Source organism: Balaenoptera musculus, chromosome 1, assembly GCF_009873245.2.
Source record: "Balaenoptera musculus isolate JJ_BM4_2016_0621 chromosome 1, mBalMus1.pri.v3, whole genome shotgun sequence".
Taxonomy (NCBI): Eukaryota; Metazoa; Chordata; class Mammalia; order Artiodactyla; family Balaenopteridae; genus Balaenoptera; species Balaenoptera musculus.
In genome coordinates this window covers 2,304,207-2,324,873 of record NC_045785.1, presented here as the reverse complement: position 1 = coordinate 2,324,873, position 20,667 = coordinate 2,304,207, and the positions used below count along the sequence as shown (strand labels likewise).

Sequence of the window (20,667 nt, the reverse complement as noted above, 5' to 3'; positions counted from 1 at the left end):
TACAACAGCCGTTAGACTTCCCTCCCCCTAAAATGTCCTGTGAACCACGGAAGTTTCTTACATAACATCATTTGGGGGCAAAATATAGTTGAAGTGCCCTGTAAGGTTTCCCACTGTCCCTGATGGACCCAAAGTGCCGCCTGGAATCACCTGTCCCCACAGTCACTCTCTGCTTCAATGTGGTCATTGTCCCATCAGCAGCTGTGACCGTCCCCTGCTCTGAATCATTCTGTGATTTACTGGTCAACAAACTACTTTAGTAACGTGATGATGTTGCTTCTGAGGCCTTTGGGCAGCGTCCAGGGAGAGTAATTTACAACCTGAGGTTCTGCAGGGATGACTGTTCATCACGGCACTCGGATTAGTGGGGTCGAGCTGCCTCAGATTTCAGGGGATTTTGTCTTTCCCCTTCACTGGCTCCCCGGAGAAGCATCGACCTGAATCACAGCCCACTTGCAGGACAGATGGGTCGGCATGTTCCCACCAAAATGCGAAATGTAAACCTCACTCCTGGATGCCTGAGCCCCGCTGGCTTGCGGTCCGCATGGAACCCGGAGAGGTTCCTCCCCAGCCACCCAGATCGCTGAGCTAAACCGCAGGAAGCTCCCCACGTGTTCCAGGCCTTTTTCTAACTGATGACGGACAGTGTGGTGGGCCATCGTCCCGCCCACCCGCCTCCCTGGCACCAGCTGGCTCCACCAAGTTGCAGCTCTGTGGTTTCCAGTGGCAACTGGAGGCTCACGTTGAGTGCAGGGAACGCCCGGTGGAACCTGCTGGGTGTTGAAGGTGGCCAGGGTGGGCAAGTCCATGTCCCTGATGGTTACTCCCGAGAGTGAGACATTACCAAAAGAAAACACCAGGTGTCCCCGTAAAGAGGCGGCTGGGACCGTGGCGGTGCATCTGGGGAACCTGTTCTGTGCTCACACGTGCAAGGACAGCGCAAAGAAAACACTTTGTGAGGCCAGCCCAGGGTGACATGAGCAAGACAGATGGAATGCAGATCAGGCCCTGGGGACGAAATAAAGTTTCAAAAAGCGTATTAAAACGCGTGTTAAAATTGCTCTAATTGGGAGTACCCCGAGGATGTGTTCTGCCAGCATTTGAAATGAACACCCGACCCGCAGGCCAGGCCGTGTGACACATGCAGATTTTTAGAAACACTTTCTACGTGAATCTTCACAAGATGACCTACCGGTGCCAGAGCAGTAGGGGTGTGGGGTGCGTCCTGCGAGCGTTCCTGCGACTCTGTCGACTGCCATCGACCGCTCATCCCGCTTCCTTGCGCACGTCTGTGCGGGGGACCTAGGACCGGCCTCAGGCACGACGGTTCTCAGAGCTCACAGGACTCGGGAAAGCTGTTGCACTCTTGGTCACCCCGATTAAGATTAGCAGAGGCAAAAGGTGCACGGGGCCAAGTCCAGGAGAGACCGGCACAAGCTTCTGGACGCCTCTCCCGGCAGTCGCACCGAGGCGGCATGATGTGGGTGGCAGAAGGCCCGACCAGTCGGCTCCCGGGGAGGCCCGGTGCCCGGGCAGCCCTGCGCAACCAGAGGCCGGGGGCGGGGGAAGGAAGGGGTCCTTATGACAACTCTGCTGAGTTGCCCTCCAGAAGCATGTCACGAAGAGGTTGTAACAGGCCCACTCCAGCAGCAGAGAGCAGGCAGCCCTGCCCTGGACAGGCAGCCGCGGAGCTGGAGGGACGGGGTGGGGGCCGCTGGGCCTGGTCCGGCCTCCTTACTGCACAGACGGGACCCACCACGCTCCGGGGCGTCCAGCCTCTCCCACGTCCCCACTTCCCATCAGACTAGATCAGTGCCATGAACTGAGACAGCACTTCTCAAATCCCACACAAAACTGGCACCTTCTAAAATGTGTGTCTATTTCAGTGACTAAGACAGAATGATTTGGGTCAGCTTCTTAAAAGTCGTTGACTCATTTTTTTCCTCATTTTCGTCATTCTCAATGAGGGCAAACTTTTTTGACGTGTCTATTTTTTAAAAATCTTTATTGCTTTTGTGATTATACAGTACATGTAAAAATTCAAGTATTACAAAATGTGACTTTAAAAAGTAAATTTAAAAAAATTATGAAATAAATGCTCATTTCAAAAACTTCAAGTATTATAAAATGCATGATTTAGAAAATTAGTCCTTTGTGATCCAATCACCGCCCCCACCAGCTTTCCTGCTCTTCACACGCAGTGACGGTCTCTGCATGACCAGCACATACGTGTGATACACACCCGTGTCACACTGGGCATGGCCGAGCCACCTGCCTGCCTCGTGCACTTAACAGCCAGCTTCCCACTTCTCACATAAATGCCTGAAACTGTTACAGAGTTTTGCATTATGTAGATGTGTCAGGTTGAGTCATGAAATTAATGCTATCTATCTGACCATTCTGGACCCATAAAAACAGCAATTTCCTATGGTTCAGCATAATGCCACAAGCAGCCCTACGGACATTTGGAGGGTTTCCCACTTTCTGCTGTTAGAAATAATACAGCAGTGAATATCCTTGTATTTTACCCCAAAAGGGTCACGACTCTTTCGAGCATTTAGAAGAGACCAGAGGATGGAGCGTTGCGTTTGCCTGGGGCGTGGAGGCCCAGTGGAGCTGAGCGCTAACACAAGTTCCCTGAAGCCCGAGTGGCCAGGCGAGAGGGGAGCCGCCTGGCTGGGGACACTGCACGCACACATGGGTGAAGCCGGAGGGAGGCCACTCCTGACCCCGGGTGTCCCGGGAGCCACCAGAATTGTCCTCTGGCAGCTGGGCTTGCAGAGGTCGGAAAACAGCTTCAGAAATGTGCTCAAACCAGAATCTGTAGGGAGATTTTTTTCAAGAGTTTTCCGGGAATATTGGAGTGGCAAAAAAAAAAAAAACAGTAGCACCTGTTGGAAGGACGCATGTGCTGTCCGGGCTGCATCACGGGCGCTGGCGAGCAGGCCGCTTCCTCCGGGGCGCCGCCGGGGCTCGGTAGATCCTGCTGGGGTCGCAGTGGAGCCTGTGGGTGGTCTTCTTGTGGCAGGCGATGTGGACTAACTTGAGGTTCTCAGAGGTGAAGAGCAGGCGGTAGAAGTACTCCCAGTCTACTTCTCTCCCCTCGGCGGCGTGGATGGCCGCGGCCAGCGTGGGGACGACCGTGCGCTTCTTTTCTATTCTGCAAAGCAAGGTTAGAGACGTCGTCTCTGCTGTCACAACCTGTCACAATCCCCCAGGCACCTGCCAGGCCTCGTTTTCTGTTAAACCGCAGAGATGGTTGAATGTGGTGTCTACTCGGCTGAGACATCCATCAAGGTTTGGCTGCTTCCAGGAGAGACAGGTGGAGACGGTTAAACTCGGCAGAGGAACTGCACTCAGGCCGTCCCAGACAGAGCAGGGCGGGCGCCGGAAGGGGCTCACCCTGTGGCCATCGAACGAGCACTGGGGACATCCCTCCACAGGCCGGCGGGGGTGCCACCGCCGCACGCGGCCACGCCCGCCGGGCCAGCCAGCCTGGCAGAGCCTGATGCCGGCCACCCGGGCTTCTCACATTTTACAGGTAGACGGGGGACTTCCCTGGCGGTCCAGTGGTTAGGACTCGGCGCTTTCACTGCTGAGGGTGCGAGTTCAATCCCTGGTCGGGGAACTAAGATCCCACAAGCTGCGCAGCACAGCCAAATTAAAAAAATAAAATCAGTAAATAAAAGTAGGTAGTGCGTATTTTTTTAAATACTGAAAAGTACACAGAGAAAAATGAGAGCCAACCGTAGTCCCATCACACTCACTGACCAACAACTTGGCTTCCTCGGTTCACACTTTAGCTATGTGCAGACTTACCAAAACATTACATGATGCTGTACGAACGTTTTTAAATAGAATCTTACAAATAAAGCTAAAGTCACCTCCAACTACAGCCTTCGCTCTCATTTCCCGCCTTCCCTTCCCAGAGACGATCACTATTAAGGGTCTGACATTTGTCTTTCCAAATTTCATCCTGTACTTTTATACGCATATGTGTGTCCACTTAAAACAATCGTGATGTTATCTTTGTGTAAACTGCTTTCACTTATAAACAACAGTTCAAAAGACCTAAGTAACCAGCCTAGAAGCTTGTAACTTGACAAGATGGAATTGGAAACAGCACAGCACGGGGGGCTGGCGGCAACTAAACCGGCACATAGAATCCTGTGCCCCATGACACAGAAAAGGTGAGTAACGATAAATAAGTAGCTGAGAGTAAAAGAAAGAAGGCGGCTCCCCTCTGCAGACACAGAAACCAATGCTGGACCACAGGACTGAGCTACACTCCACAGCGCACCAGGGTTCCGGTCCTGATGGAGGCCCCAGGGGCCCTCAAGAGCCAGGAGGGGTGGGCCGAGATTCCCACCCCAGCCATTAGGGGAGGAACAGGTGCTGCCGGGGATCCATGGCTTTGGGAGGGGAAGGAAAAGCCTCTGCATCAATTACCAACTGCTGCATAACCAGCCCCCCAAAACCTAGCGGTTCTGTGGGTTGGCCTGGCCCAGTCACGGGGCTGCACTCTGCTGGGGGTTTGGCCAGGGGCTGGCCCTTCTCCCCGCGGGGTCTTTCATCCTCCAGGAGGCCAAGTCAGGCTCCCCGGCGTGGTGAATGTGCGAGCCCTTGCCAGGCACCCCCGGGTTCCCGTCTGCTTGATGCAGTGGGGGGACGAGGTAAGGACACCCGGCAGGTGCTGGTCACAGGGCACCACTAGTGTGACCGTCCTCCAGTCACATGGAAAACCAGGACCCTCAGCCCACCTCTCACATGTCCAACTTTACACTGCACGTGGTAGGGAACCCGCGAGCAAGGAAGGCCTACTGAAAGCCCCGGGCACCTGGTGGAAACATGCAGAACCGCTCGGTGGGGACACACGGGCCATCTGCAGACACCTCCCACCGAGGATGAACTCACAGCCCAGACACGCACAAAGCACAAGGAATGCGCTGCAATGCACAGGAGGATGCAGCCAACTGCGGCGCCCCCAGAACCCCCAGGGGTCTTACACAGACCACTCCCTCTGCCACCAACTGCAGAGCTCAGGGCCCCGAGACCACCCTCAGGGTCCACAGTTCGCTGAAAGGACTCGGAAGGCCCTGAGAGCCTTCACACTTACAGTTACGGTTTACAACCACGAAAGCATGCAAATTAAAATCATCCAAGGTTCGGGACACACAGGGCGGGGAGTCCAGGGCAGCTGCGGCCGTCCTCTCCCCAGGGAGTTGTGGACAGTGCTCCCAGCAGTGGTGGTGACGACACACATGGAGAATCAGCACACAGGGTCGCTCCCTGAGCCTCGGCGTCCAGAGTCTTTACTGGGGCTCCGCCATGTGGGCACAGCTGACCACCCACAGGCTGACCTCATCCCCAGCACCCCCAGAGGGCAAGCTGAAACCACGTGACCCAAACCCCCCACCTTAGTCACACTGTTAGGCTGTCCAGTGACCCCCGGCCCCAGGCAAACAGAGACACTAGCAGGCAGCACACTCCGAGGGCTCAGAGGTGACCTCCCAGGGGTCACGGGCAAAGGCCAGACCTCTCTCTGCACACAACCATAAAATAAGTGTATTTAAAATAAAAATGAAATAAAAATAATAATGAAAGCAGACTGGCGTGAAGAGGCGTGTTTTTTAAAAATAACCCAAAAGCACTTGTAGAAAGGAAATATGTACTCAGTGCTGAATACACAGACTGAATGGCATCAGAGCTGAAGAGAGAATGCGTGAACTGAATGTATAGGAAGTGTTATTAGTCAGCTCGGACCACCGTCACAAAATACCATAGACTGGGCGGCTTAAACAACAGAAATCAGTTTTCTCACCATTCTGGAGGCTGGGATTCTGAGACCAGAGGGCCAGCGTGGTTGGGTTCTGCTGAGAAGTGTCTTCCTGGCTCGCAGACGGCTGCCCCCTCGCTGCGTCCTCACATGGTGGAGAGCGAGCCCTCTCTTCTTACGAGACCACAGTCCTATCAGATCAGTCCCATCAGATCCCCCCTTCCAACCTCATTTACCCTTAATCACCTCCTGAAGAGCCTATCCCCAGACACAGTCACCCTGGGGTTAGGGCTTCAGCATATGAATTTGGGGGGCACAGTTCAGTCCGTGGCAGGAAGTCCCCGGGAAAGGGAATGTGTAAGAGCAGACGCAGCACGAGGAGGACAGAAGGAGCTGGTCCAGGTCTGTGAGGGGGAGTCAAAGAATCAACGCTGAGGAGCTTCCCAAAATTAAAGACAGACACGTCTTCAGAGCAGAGAATACAAGTCCCGGTCAGAATTTAAAACAGAGATCTGTACTAGATACGCATCATTTTCAGAGAGAAAGGGAAAGCCTAAAGCTGCCACAGAAAAGGCAGAGGAGACTGACGGCAGCCTTGTGAACAGACGCCAGAAGGTGAGGCGGCGTGTCTCCAAAGCGCTGCGGGCCGAGGGGCCGCCGGCCTGGAGTCACGTCAGCTCAGCAAGCGCTCAGGGCCTTTCTACGACCCCCTGACCCTCACTGTCGACAGGGAGTGAGCTTGAGTGCCATGTGATCTGTGGGTGAGCGTAAGCGAGGACCCACCCCGGGAACACGCCCACGCTTTGTGCAGGGCTCACGGTGAGCAGAGGGGGTGACACCAAGGTGACTCCACGGGGCCTCGGGGCGAGGGAGATGCGATTCTGCTTCCGATGTGCTTCACTCAGGGGCCCCACTAAGGGAACACCAGCAGACATCTATTTCCCAAACCACCGAAGGGTGGGGTGATGGGCAAGGGAAAAGGAAAACTCGGTTAAACCCACAGAAAGCACAAAGGAGACCCAAAAGGGAAGAACTGGAACGGTGACTGGGAACCCAGAAGAGAGGGCTACAGAAGTCCAAACACCTTTCCTATTTATTCAGCCAACACCGGGTGAACGGCCACAGTGGCCAGACGCTGCCCCGGCAGCTGAAAGACGCTGGGGACGTGCCCACACCAGTGACCTGGCAGAGCCCGATGCCGACGGGGAGCACGGCCGTCACCACACAGGCAGAGGACGGCAGCCGTCAGCTCTGACGGGACCATCTCGGACCCCACGGGAACAGGAGCAATAACACGGCCAGTGGGACACTCACCCAAACCTGGAGACACGTCAAGCTCGACAAGAAAGGGGCGGAAAGCCGGCAGAGCAGCTTAAATCCAGCCACGCGGGTCTGAGGCCACGCGGGTCTGAGGCCACGCGGGTCTGAGGCCACGCGGGTCTGAGGCCACTCGCACTCACGCCCCCGCCACTGAGGCTGAGAGGAGGCGTGAGCGGCCACAGCAGCGAGCGGGCACTGAGAGAGGCAGCTAGGAACCCGGCAGCAACTGAACACAATGCCCACTTCTAACCAGTTCACGGAGCAGCCACAAATCACGATGCAAATGACAGGATCCTTACACCTGAACAACGACAAAAGTACCCAACTCACAGGCGGTAGCTAAAGCTGAAGCTGATAGCCTGAAATGTACATGACAGAAAACAGGAGAGACGCACAGTAACTAATAAGCAAGAAGAAACCCCAAAAAGTAGAAAGAAGGGATAAAAAATAAAAGCCAAATGTATGAAGTTAAGGAAAAGGCCGAGGACGGTTCTGAAGGGAGGGAGGGAAGCGCTGGTCCCAGACAGGAAGACTTCTCACAACACCGGGTGTTGGAGGAGGCGCCCTTAGCCCTCGGGGAACAGGACCCCTGCCCCGCCGCCCAGCCCACACGCCCGGAACTCAGGCGCGGGACGTCCTCCCAGGACAGGCTGCGCCCCCGTACGTGCAGCCCTCATGGTGCGAGGGGGCCCGAGGGGTGAGAGAAGAGGGCAGGCTGCGGACTGCAGGCCACCCACTGTAGCCACGTCCCGGAGCCCTGAGAAGTCCGCCGACTGGGGCCAGGAACCTGGTCTGGGCCGCGGCGACACGGTCCAGGGCAGGAGGACAGCACATGCTGTACTGAGGGTTTGTTACTCTTTAGTGTTTAACTATTTAAACACGTGGCTTGTGGCTTCAGCCCCACCAGAGTCGGGGTGGGCCTGTGGCCACGTCTCAGGGAAACAATCAGACCAGTGTTTTCAAACCCCGGCTGCCTGCTGTCAAAACTGCATTTTAAATTAAAAGCCAGTGCGTGTATCTATGTGGACGTATGTGTATTTAGAAGAAGAGCGGCAACGTAACTGGCACGTTTCAGGAGACATGACTCAGGGCCTGGCATGCACGCTGCTGCTTCATCCGTGTTCTCTTCCAGGCCGGCCGGTTTCCCTCCTCAGACGCTGGCGGTGGCCCCTAGTGGGCCGTGAAAAGACAGGAGCGGACAGATGGCCTGGAGCCCCGAGATCATCTTGGGGTGCTCCAGGTAGGTCAGAAACAGCACAGCCAACCAGTAGAGAAAAACTAGGATATCTTCATGATACAGGAAGAGAAGGATTTCACACAAAAAAGAAGAGATATGTCTCAGTACACTGGAATTTAAACCTGTCACGATCAAAGACATCCCAGGAGTGAAAGACAAGCCCAAACTGTAAAAACATACCTGTAACACAAAGAGCTACCAAAGAATCAGTAACCAGGACGTGTAAAGAATTCCTACAAATTAATTAGAAAACCAAAGCCCAGTAAAACATGAGCAGAGGAAGCAAGAGCCACTTCACAGAACACAAACGGCCAATAAACACACGGACATTCAACCTTCCTAGTGACCAGGCAAATGAACTGTAACAGGAGAATCTGCTTCTCGCCCATCAGACTGGGAGAACACAAAAAGAGTACTGATACCAAGAGGTGGTGAAGCCTGGGGCGCGTGAACTCACAGCCGGTGAGGGTGTCGGTGGGACCACCCTGGAGAGCAACCCGGCAACACGCAGGACGGGAGACAGGGGACGTTAGGAGCCAGCACCCCACGTGGGCAAAACTCCACGTGTAACTTTCCAGGAGGCCCTCTGCGCGCAGGGTTCCTTCGTGTCTGCAGCTCAGTATCCGCCGAGTCAACCAACGTGGATGGAGCAGTACTGCAGTATTTCCTACTGAAAACTCCACGTATACGTGGACCCATGCAGTTCAAACCCCACGTTGTTCAGGGCTCAACAAGAAAAGCATCTCAGTTAAAATAATAAAATTTTCCATTTCTGCACTTTTTTTGAAGAATGAGCTAATACACCCATAAAATGATCCTGCCGGCCAAGACTTGCTCACCCTGGTTGAAGCAGGAAACGTCCTACACGTCACAACGCAGAGCTCCGGCTCCCTGGGCGAGGCAGGGACCCCACACAGCTGCACCGGTGCCGCGCCGACTGGGCCCGCGGCTGCCGACCGCTGACCCCACCCACAGGTGGGCGCTGGCGGCGGGCGGGGACGCGCGGGGTCGCACAGGTGCGTTCGGGGATCTGAGCCCACCGCGCCGAGTGACACCCGCCCCGCAGCTCAGGAGCGTCCACACCGCACGCTCCCGGCAGCCCCTTCCACGCCACACACCCACGACGTCCGTGGGTCCGTGACGCGTGCGCCGGGCGCGTGGCGCACCAGGCAGCCCGCCCGCCGCGGAGGCCGGGCAGGGCCAGGTCGCAGGCGCTCCGGGCCTGTGGTTGTGGCCTTCAGCCCCACGCACTCACACGTGGTCCAGGTTCCAGGTGCTAAAGAGGACGCGGCTCTCCCTGTTACTGTAGGGGTTGATGGAGTGTCTGGAAGCACAGTCGTCCACGTCAAAGGGACCCTGGGCCGAAAGAGAGAAGGTAAAGGCCACGAAGCCAAGGAGCGTCTCACTGCCGCTCCGCTCGCGAAGGAGGCACCCCTCGGCGGGGGTCAGGCCCCGATAAACAGTCTCTGCTCAGGAGGTAAAGCATGCTGCCCTGGAACGGCACCCCGTTCCCTCATGACCCCGGGGTGATGCGCTGCGTCTGCGAAGGCGACAAGTGAGCCTATTGGCCGTTTGGGACGCCAGCTTCCCCACGCTGCTCCCATCACACGACTGCTCCCCTCCTGTCTCCTCCACGGCTTCCCAGCATTTCCCCGAGACCCTGCACAGGCTGGGCCTCGGAGACGTGTGAAAACATCTCCTCCTGCCTGAAGCCCCCAGCCCCACTCCAGCCCCCGAGGGCCCTCACAGCCGCCCCGCAGGAAGCCTACCGCCCGACTCGCTTAGAGGCCTTTGACCCAGAGCCTGCCCAGGCCGGGGTGAAGGGTCTGGTCTCTGTCCCCGCCACACTCACTGCCAGGCTCCAGTCACACCCCCCCGGGAGGGAGAGGTCAGTTGTGTGCGAGGTGTGACGTGAAGCCAGTTGGGAAAGAGCGGCGTTTGGATGCTCAGGGCCCGTCACACTTGGGAGGGGCTGCCTGGTGGGTGCAGAGGCATGGGGGCCTGTGGGAGGGAGGCCGCGCCCCCCCCGCCCACTCTGGGCCCAGCGCCAGCGGCAGGAGGGGATTTTACTGGAAGTGCGACGTACAGCTTGCAAAGAGCAAGATGTGCCCTTAGCTGTCTCCACAGCTCAGAACGCTGCTTCCAGCTGATGCCACCCACCGCGGTGCCAAGCTCAGCCAGAGCCCGAAACGTCACGTCCAGCCACCACCCTGAAATCCGGATGCTCCCTCATCCAGGCTTTCCCAGGGGAGCAAAACACGCATCAGGCACCCAAACGAATGCCATCCCTCCTCTCACACCAGGGTGGGGTCTCAGCTCATGAGCAGCTGTGTCCTGCCACTCGCGCCCGCCAAAGCGGTTCTCAAGCGAGGGCCCTGAACCAGCACCCCTGGGGAACATGTCACAAATGCAGGCTCTCAGGCCTCACCAGAGCTGCTGGAACAGAAGCCCCGGGAGGGGCCCAGGGGCTCACGAGCCCTCCAGGGGGTTCTTACACCACTTACGTCTGGGAGCCACTGGCTGAGACCCTCCCTCACCCCACGTGAGCTGACACCCGAGGGCTGCCCCAGCTCACCAGGCCTTGGCCGGGGTGGCCCGGGACACACACTCGTGGCTCACCTGGCAGGAGAACCAGCCTTCAGGCGTGCAGAGCCGGCGGCTGGCCTTCGCCCCCCTATCGAAGTAGCTGCTGTTGTAGCGGGCGGCCTGGAGCTTCTGGCACATGGCGCCCACGACCCGCAGGTACTCCTCCCGAGCCTCCGTGACAACCAGGGAGGCGCCAGACGTCACCTGGAAGAGGCAGAGGCATCGCTGAACGCTGGCCGTGCGCCCAAAAACCCACCGCCGCCGGGGTCCCGGCCCACCAACGCCACAGCCCTCAGAGCCCCTGCCCCCTGGGTCCCAGCGTGGCCCTGAGGTCGGGGATCTGGCCCCCGCCCCCTGGGCTTCCAGCATGGCCCTGAGGTTGGGGATCCGGCCCCCGACCCCTGGGGTCCCAGCGTGGCCCTGATGTTGGGGATCCGGCCCCCGACCCCTGGGCTTCCAGCACAGCCCTGAGGTCGGGGGTCTGGCCCCCGCCCCCTGGGGTTCCAGCACAGCCCTGAGGTCAGGGATCTGGCCCCCGCCCCCTGGGGTCCCAGCGTGGCCGTGATGTTGGGGATCCGGCCCCCGCCCCCTGGGTCCCAGCACGGCCCTGAGGTCGGGGATCCGGCCCCCGCCCCCTGGGGTCCCAGCATGGCCCTGAGGTCGGGGGTCCGGCCCCCGCCCCCTGGGGTCCCAGCGTGGCCCTGAGGTCGGGGATCCGGCCCCCGACCCCTGGGCTTCCAGCACAGCCCTGAGGTCGGGGGTCTGGCCCCCGCCCCCTGGGGTCCCAGCGTGGCCCTGAGGTCGGGGGTCTGAGCTCACACCGACTGTGCCTGTCTGACCCTGGGAAATTTCTCTGGGCCCATGAGTTGGAGCTTTGGTCACAATCAGATAAGAACTCAAGCTCCAGGCATCCTGGCCGCCCTGTCTCCCAAGCACTGCCCACTGCTTAGCAGCAAGAAACCCGAGAGGAAGTGTGCAGGTGAGGAGTGACCAGCGCACTGCCGCCCACTGGGGCGCAGGTGGAGACTGGCACCCACGGGCACACCCGGGCCCACACTGAGCACTGGGCAGAAGCGAGGAGACCGCCTGGCCCAGTGGGAGCGACAGCAGGGCAGCAGACGGGTCATCACCGGACAGGGGGCTGCACCCAGCAGGCGCTGGGAAGGATGCCCTGGAGACGCCCGCCAGCCAGTGCGGGGAGCGCGTCCTCGGCAACAGAAGGAGCCCGAGGGTGGCCACTTTCAGGCAGAGATGGGGGGCAGGGGGAGAGGGGGAGCTGGACCAGGCCCCAGGACCTCAGACACCCCAGTCCTGAGGTTTCCTTCTGTGTGAGGGGATCTCAACAGAGCGCGTGTGGGCAGTTCTGCAGCACCGACGTGCGGCCAGGTGCAGGCGAGGGGTGGGGGGGTGCCTGCAAAGGACGAACAAGACGCCCCACGGCTGACGTCCAGCCACGCAGCACAGGGGCAACGGCGCCCACGGGCCTCTGCGGGGAGCGCCCAGCCCAGCCCCAGGCTCCAGCGCTGGTTCTCTGAGGACCCCTGCCTGCCGCTGCCCCCAAACCCACCCCCTGCCGCCTGTCCTCCCATGAAGGGTGGAAGAGAGCCGCCCAGAACCCAGCCTCGGGGCCGGTCAAGCACCCAGGTTATCCTCCAGAGAGGGGGCAACGCACCCCCGAGGCACCACAGGCACCAGCCCCCGCGTGACCTGCCCTGCTGCAGGCCATCTGTCAGCTGGGCCACCTCCCTGCTGAAAGGCAGCGGGACAGGGCGCACTGGGCCCGAGGACCCGTTTCTCCTCGGAGGTGAAGTGCGTCTCCATCGGGAGCGTTTCGGCTCTAAACCTGTATCCACCTGCTGCTCACGCCTCCCGGAGGGGAGCCCAGAGTCAGAGCCTGGACCCACCACGACTCGGAGCCCCTCCTGCTGCTTCTCGGAGGTCAGACAGCTGCGCCTCGCACAGGCAGGAAAGTCAACGGCAGGGCTGGGGACAGAAGAGCGGCTGCCCCTCCCCACCCACCGTGTGGGCGTCCATCTAAGCTAACGGTGGACGGAGACGGCTACTTGGGATGAGCTCAGGTCGAAACTGAACCGCCCGACGGATGAAGGCGTTCGAAGGTGGGGTCTACTCACAGCCCGTAGGGAGAGCTCACGGAGAGTGCAGGGAGGCAAAGTCTGCAACCCCGGACCCAGCTTGAGCTCTGACAGGGGGAAGCCAGAGGTCAGCCGTGCGGGGGGCTCCCCGGGCAAGCGGCCCATCCACTGCTGGCTCACGTCCACCTGCACCCAGACTGGCATCCACAGCAGCACCTGCACCTGAACCTGCCCCGAACCTGCACCCACGCCAGCACTTATACCAGCACCTGCACCTGAACCTGCACCCACGCCAGCACTTATACCAGCACCTGCACCTGAACCTGCACCCACGCCAGCACTTATACCAGCACCTGCACCTGAACCTGCACCCACGCCAGCACTTATACCGGCACCTGCACCTGAACCTGCACCCACGCCAGCACTTATAGCGGCACCTGCACCTGAACCTGCACCCACGCCAGTCCCCACGCCAGCACCCACGCCAGCACTTATACCAGCACCTGCACCTGAACCTGCACCCACGCCAGCGCCCACACCAGCACCCACGCCAGCACTTATACCGGCACCTGCACCTGAACCTGCACCCACGCCAGCACCCACCCCAGCACCCATGCCAGCACTTATACCAGCACCTGCCCCGAACCTGCACCCACGCCAGCACTTATACCAGCACCTGCACCTGAACCTGCACCCAAGCCAGTACCCACGCCAGCACCCACGCCAGCACTTATACCAGCACCTGCACCTGAACCTGCACCCGCGCCAGCCTGTGCGCTCCTCCAACATCCACGCTGGCCCTGGAGCGGAGTCCCAACAGCAGAGCCCACTTCCTAAACCCGCCTGGCACACCCGGCATCAGTGTGGACCTACCTCTCTCAGGTAGCTCCGGATCCGGCTCTCACAGCTGTATCTCAGGTAGCCAGACTTGTTCCTAAACCGGGACTCCAAACCTGCCGGAAGGAGAGACAAGACACCTGGAGCCCAGGGCCCGTGCTCTCCCAGGAGGGGCGGAAGGTGAGGGCCATTTTGCTCGGCTCCATCTAGAAACGTTCTAATGGGGACCTACACGCTATCCCTGGATTTTGTTCGTTTGTGGAGAAGTCTGGTCCACCAGCACGAGCGTCTCAAAGGCCACCGAGGGGCTTCTGCCTGGTGGCACCTCCGAGCCCCTTTCCCAAGAGGGCTGCAGTCGCTCAGGGCTCCCTCCATCTGGCTTGAGAGGCCAGTCCAAAAGGTGGGAGCAGCCCAGGTGAATGGATAAAGAAGATGCGGTCCACCCAGGTGATGGAATATCACGCAGCCTCAAAGAGGAAGGGAATCCTGACACCTGCTTCCATATGGATGAGCCATGAAGACGTTACACGCTGCGGGAAGTAAGCCAGATGCCCGATCCCACTCACGCGAGGCCCTGGAGGAGTCAGAATCACAGGCACAGGAAGAAGGCTGGGGGCCGGGGCTGGGGAGGGGTGGGGAGTGATGTTTAATGGGCGCAGAGCTTCAGCCTGGAAGATAAACATGTCTGAGAACAGACGGTGGTGATGCCGCCCACAATGGGAATGTATGTAATGCCAGCGAACTACACGCCTGGAAACGGTAAAGACGGTAACTTTCACCTCATGCCGACTTGACCACAATTGAAAATTGAATAAAAATAAAACGGCCAGTCCCAGGGCTGCCTGGCCCCTGGCCCCGCGCTTGGGGAGCCCCTGGGTCTGGGAACTGGCACAGATCCCACGTCCCAGCAAGCTGGCCCGGAGGAAGCCCTCCCCGCCCGCTCCCTCCAGGCCCGACTCCATGAGGCACCTTCGAACCACGGCGCGTCCTCGGCCCTGGTCTCGGCCGCGATGTTCTCGCTGACGGTGCCCAGCAGGTCGGCCAGGAGCTTCTGCCGCAGCGGGGCCCGCTCATCCGAGAGCAGCTGCCGGGCGGCCTGGATGAGCTCTGCGTGCGGCTCCTGGAACACGCTCAGGAAGCGGCTGATGTCACTCGCGTCTGCCACCGCAGGGAACAGAGAGGCCACCAGGCCTTGGAGCACTGCCTCGGGGACACCACCTCCTCCCCCGGGACCGGCCAGACCCCTGCCCCGACAGTCACCAGCCCGGGGTTCCGGGCCTTGGGCCTGGCTGCCCGCGCCCGGCTGGTGTGAGGACAGACGGGGAGGACACGGGACGCGGTTTGGAAAACGAAAGCCACCCAAGCGAGTTGCCACCCTTCCCCTCAGCCTTCCTTCCTCCAAGGGAAATCGCCTCGTCTTGGGACCTCCCTGGAGACCTCTCACACTCCAGGTTCGTCCCTTCACTGCCCTGCTGGCTCCCGGGGCCTTTCCGCTCACACCCGAAAGCAGCAAGCCCTCCGAGCAGGCACTCGGGACCGAGGGCTTCACAGCGTCCTACGAACAGAAGTCCAGACGCATGTGAGGAATAGGCCCCATGGTCCCGAGGGTCATTCCAGGGATGTGGGGCCACTTGGGGTCCAAACATCAATCAGTGTGATCCACCCTCAACAGGCTAACCAAGAAAAGTCACATGATCAGAGCAACTGGCGCAGAAAGACAGAGAAAATCTTCGAGACCTAGAGCTTGGTGAAAAGGTCTCAGACTGAACACCAAAGCCATACGCGTAGAAGGATAAAAAGGGACAAGTTGGATTTCATCAAAATTAAACTTTTACTCCATGAAAGACGCGGTTAAGAGAACAAAAAGACAAGCTGCAGGGACTTCCCTGGTGGCGCAGTGGTTAAGAATCCGCCTGCCAATGCAGGGCACACGGGTTTCAGCCCTGGTCCGGGAAGATCCCACATGCCGCGGAGCAACTGGGCCCGTGCGCCACAACTACTGAGCCTGCGCTCTAGAGCCCGCCAGCCACAACTACTGAGCCCGCGTGCCGCAACTACTGAAGCCCACACACCTAGAGCCCGTGCTCCACAACAAGAGAAGCCACCGCAATGGGAAGCCCGTGCACTGCAATGAAGAGTAGCCCCCGCTCGCCGCAACTAGAGAAAGCCCACGTGCAGCAACAAAGACCCAACGCAGCCAAAAAAAATAAGTTAAATAAATTTATTTTAAAAAAACACATATACTCTTTGGCTCAGCAATTCTACTCCTAGGAATCTTTCTCACAGAAACAAAAGCATAATGGTCATAAGAACATATTTATTAAAAAAAAAAAAAAAAAGACAAGCTACAGACTGGGAGAAAATATCAGTGTCAACCACACGTCTGACAAAGACTCATCCGGAATACATTAGGAAAAAACTCACAAAACTCAACCGTAAAAAACATCCCATTAGACAACAGACAAAAGACACTTCACAGGAAGGTTTACAGATGGTAAATCAGCCCAGGAGAAGATGGTCAACACCATCCGTCGGGAGGGAAATGCAAGTCCAGACGCCATCGCACACCCACCAGAATGGCTAAAATGAAAAGAGCGACAATGCCAAGAGCTGGAGAGGCCGTTCTCGTCCCTGCTGTGGAGAAAGGACGGGACCGCAGCTCTGGAAGGCAGCGTGCAGTTCCTTTCCTTTTCTAACAACTTTATTGAGACTTCATTCTCTAGAAGCACAAGGAGGAAGGACGCGTGCCACTAGGAGCGCACAGCGGACGTGTCACCTTCACTGCTGACAGCAGAGTCCCAACCAAGGGGCGAGGCCACACCTGCACTGCTCTCGGGCTTCTCTCTCTGCCCTTTCGGCAGAGGAGGTAGGACAACCTCGGTCCTCAGAGCTCCACTTCCTTCCCCAGGCACCAGAAACATCTCCTGAAATGGAAGCCCCTTTGCACAAGGGCCAGATGACCCTCCCAGGGGAAGGGCACACGCCTGGCCACCGGCCTATGGCTCCAGAGTAGCACTTGTCATCCAGCACAGACCTCTCTAAAGAACCACCTCCAAAAGCACCTGCTCCAATAAGGCAGCCCCAACAGGAGCCTAAGGACGGTGTGTCCGCAAACCCGACAGAGACCAGACACTGAGCACAGCATCAGCCACCAGCCCATCCCTTAGGAAGTTGATAAAAGAAATTTTTACATATTGAGATACAGGGACCTCATTCTGGCTTCTACATGAGTTAACTTGAATTTGATGTTAACTAAAACAGCCTTTTTGCGGCTGATCAAACATACACTGCACATCTGCTTGAATTATTAACGAAAAGGGCGCACTGACCAGAAGTAAAGAACATCCATGTTAAAAATAAAAATTAAATGCCCCTCTTCGTGGGACACCAATGCTGGTTACTCTTTCGATCGTAAGGCTCCCTCCCAGGTGCCAAGCCCATGCTGACTCGCTGTGTACGTGCTGGTCTGGTTTTTATTTGAAACCTCGGAGAAATGCATCCTTGAATTGTTTAATGGTCTTTGTTCTGACAAGACATAAAACTGTGCCAAAAACCCTGCTTCTCTGGAGCAGTTTCTCAGAGTAACCTGGGAAGAGGGCTTCTGGGCTATAGTCCTCAGTCTGGCTCAAATAAAACTGTTCTATTCTTATTATTGATTGGTTATTGATTATTTTCCTCGACAAAGCCCAGCAGAACAGGACAGCCTCTCTCTCTGGCTCTGCCTTACCCGCAAAACTGGGCAGGCCCCCACCCCCAAAGCCCTCCCTTCTGCCCTTAGGGGTTACCAGGACACTTCAAATGAATGTAAATAGAACTAAAGGAATTTCTTAAAAAGACACATAGAACACCCAGCTGGACAACTGGCCTCCTGACAAAAGGATGAACAACTCTGCCATCTGATTCTTCCTCCGGGGGCTTCCTCCTTCAGAGTGCAGAGTACGGGGGACCCCTCCCTCCCGGGGCTGGCACCCCCAGGCAGGCCCTCTGCACCTCCAAAGCCGCACCAGCTTCCCCACCAATCTCCAAGGTCCCTGCCACTTACAACCCTGCCAGGTCTGCCCCGCAGTGAGAAGCACGAGCTCCGAGTCATCGGGGACACTCCAGAAGTAATCTCCAGTCAGCTCCGTGCCATCCTCGTAGAGACACAGGCTGGAGCCAGGAACGGGGAGCTGGGGAGAAGGGGGGAAGGGGAGAGCAGGGTGGGATGCTTACTTCCTGGATCTCGGGCAGCCCAGTCTTGTTTGGGGTGGCGACCCAAGGTCTTCCCATCTGCAGCCCTCACAGAGAACAAGAAGGAACTACTACACTGTAAAGAATCCCGCTCGAGATGCAGTCTGCACGTACAGAGCACGTCCAAACAAGGGCATCTACTGTAGGTCGTTCTAAAATGTGGGAAGTCACAGAAATACATACACGGTGATAACCGCTTTGCAGGATTCACCACTCGGACCCTTCAAACCGAGCTCCTCCAGGGCACTTTAAAATCCAAGCCTGTTTCCAAAAATGACCCTTGACTGCTTGCACTAAGCCTGTAAACACATCCCCATCAACGAGGCTCATTGCCCGACAGGTGTCAGGACACATCGCCTACCGCTCGAGTTTCTCCCTGGGCACCAATTAGTTAAGGAGAACATCTTACTGGGCAGGACTCACCGCCTCTGTCCACGGAAGTGTGATCAGCACACGGGACTCTGAACTTGCTGAGGTTTAGTCCTCTGGTGCTCGACACCGATCAGTTTTATGAATTTTCAATAGCAACTCCTCCCCTCCCCCACCCCACCCCACACATGCACACACAACCCCAGCACTGGTCTAAGCCCAGTCGAGGAAATTAATTCAGTAAGGGTGAGAACAATGGCTGAAATACCTAGAATATTCGTGCCAAAGGGCTCTGAGAGGCCTCTGAGCCCAATCCTTCATTTTACACCAGGGGAAGCCAGGCAGGGAACGGCCTGTGCCCTGGAGCACTTGAGCCTACCAGCACTGGAACCAGGTCCCTGGGTCTCAGGCCAGAGCTGTCCTGACCCTCACAGTCAGAAGGGGGAAGTTTCCCAGGCCTCTCTACAAACTCCCCCTGCTCTGACGGGGCTGAGGAGCCAGAGGAGGAGGTTGGGGGCCTCCTCTGCAGCAGCACAGGAAATGGGAATTCCCTGGGGCCCAGATGTCTCACACTCCCTGGTTTTGAGGCACAAAAGCAGTACCTCCTATTCTCCCCAAATTTCTCCCAAGCAGGTGGGCTCCTGAGCGCTGGGGCAGAGGCTTCACTCAGGCCATCTGCTGAGATGCGGCACCATGCACCAGCATCTAGAAGCCGGGAAGGACCCCAATTCCCCCGACCCCCGCCTGCAGCCCCCCGCACCCGCAGAGGCTGGGCTAAGAGGCTTCCGGCGTAGCGAGACCCGGGTTTAAACACCGGCCGTTCCTCAGTGGCTATGGCAAGTTGCTTAGTCGCTCGGTGCCTCAGTTTCCTCATCTGTGAAATGGGGGTGTTAGCGCCCGATTCACAGGGCGACAGGTGGACTCCACGACAGCCCACGTAAGGAGCCAGGATGGAGCCCGGGGTCGGGCACGTGGCCGTCGGCAGTGGTCAGGCTCAGGCTTTCCGCCCCGGGGATATGGACAGTGCCCCCTCCCAGCGACCGTCAGGACTCGGGGACGCACGGAGGCTCGGTGCAGCCTGAGCTCGGCCAGTCCTGACAGTGCAGGACGACGGGCCAACATCTTCCCAGCTCACCAAGAGTGCTCTGGGCAGGCTCGCTCGGCCACACTCGCCCCCACCCCAAACGCCACGCGGCCCGGGGCGCCCGCAAGCAGAGGCCCCCAGTCCATCGGCCCCCAGCTCCTCGGACCGGGGAGCACCTGCAAGCGGAGGCCCCCCGCCCCCCGGACCCCGGGGCACCTGCAAGTGGAGGCACGCCTTCCGCAGCACTTCCTCGCAGCTCCTGCCCGCCACCCCAAATTTCTTCTGGTTGTGCAGGGCCCGCAGCTTGAACCTCTTGAGCTTCTGGAGCACCGCAGACATCCTCAAAGCCTCCGGGCCCGCGGGCGGCGCCTACTCGGAGGGCCGCGCCGGGGGTCCGCGCCTGGGGGGTTCCACGGAGGGGAATCAAGGCCCCGTGCCGCCCCCCGCCCCGCGAAACTACACTACCCTGAAGGCCCGGGAAGCGGCGGCATGACCCCGCCTTGTGCGCAGGCGCCATTCCCTGAAAACTACACTACCCAGAAGGCCCAGGAAGAGGCGTTGCGACCCGTCTTGTGCGCAGGCGCGACGGGGCGGGGTCGCGCACGCGCGGAGGTACGGGCGGGCCGGCCTGGTTGTCATGAGAGCGGCCGCCGCGGCCCGGGCGACAGGCGCTGGCGGCCGGGGCTGCTCCTCGGCTGCCGCCACCGCTGCGGCTTGGGGGTGCCGGCCGGCCCGGGTCGGCGGAGGAGGCTCCTCCTGAGCTCCGCCGAGGCGCGGCGCTGCCGAGGGCCGGTGGAGAGCCCGGGTCGTGCGGACGTCCTGACAGGTAGACGAGCGGGCCGGGGGCGACGGGGCCTGCGTGGGCGGCGGGGCCTCCGTGGGCGCGGCCCGCACGCTGCGTCACCGCCCCGGGCGGCCGGCGGCGCCTGCGCTTGGTCCCCGCATTTGGCGGCGGTGCGGGCTCAGCGACCCCGACTCGGTGCTGAGCTGGCTCTTCAACCTCGTCTGTTTCGGAGATTCTCAGGGGCACTTTCGAGTCTTGAGGTTGCTTGACCGAAAAACCATTTAAGTGTGTAACATTTAGGTTTTCCTAAGAAGGAAACTGGATACAAGTCTGTCTCCTAGTCTTGTAGCA

At 58.7% G+C, this 20,667-nt stretch overlaps 2 protein-coding genes across 5 annotated transcripts in view; one reads left to right on the top strand and one right to left on the bottom strand.

The window, feature by feature from the left end:
- Nucleotides 1-1,988: 1,988 nt before the first annotated feature.
- DFFB (DNA fragmentation factor subunit beta) lies at nt 1,989-20,044 on the bottom strand. The gene is made up of 7 exons (XM_036870736.1): nt 19,749-20,044; nt 17,892-18,018; nt 14,819-15,007; nt 13,886-13,965; nt 10,953-11,123; nt 9,589-9,689; nt 1,989-3,160 (listed from the first exon to the last, which is right to left on the bottom strand). The coding sequence occupies exons 1-7, from the start codon at nt 19,869-19,871 to the stop codon at nt 2,926-2,928; spliced, it is 1,026 nt and encodes a 341-aa protein (XP_036726631.1). The 5' UTR covers nt 19,872-20,044; the 3' UTR covers nt 1,989-2,925.
- Nucleotides 20,003-20,667, top strand: part of CEP104 (centrosomal protein 104) — a 50,655-nt gene continuing 49,990 nt past the window's right edge. For all 4 annotated transcript variants that reach the window (XM_036870708.1, XM_036870700.1, XM_036870716.1 and 1 more), the window contains exon 1: nt 20,003-20,358. In XM_036870708.1, the coding sequence (XP_036726603.1) occupies nt 20,022-20,358 (337 nt within the window). In that variant the 5' untranslated portion in view covers nt 20,003-20,021. The remainder of the gene's footprint in view (nt 20,359-20,667) is intronic.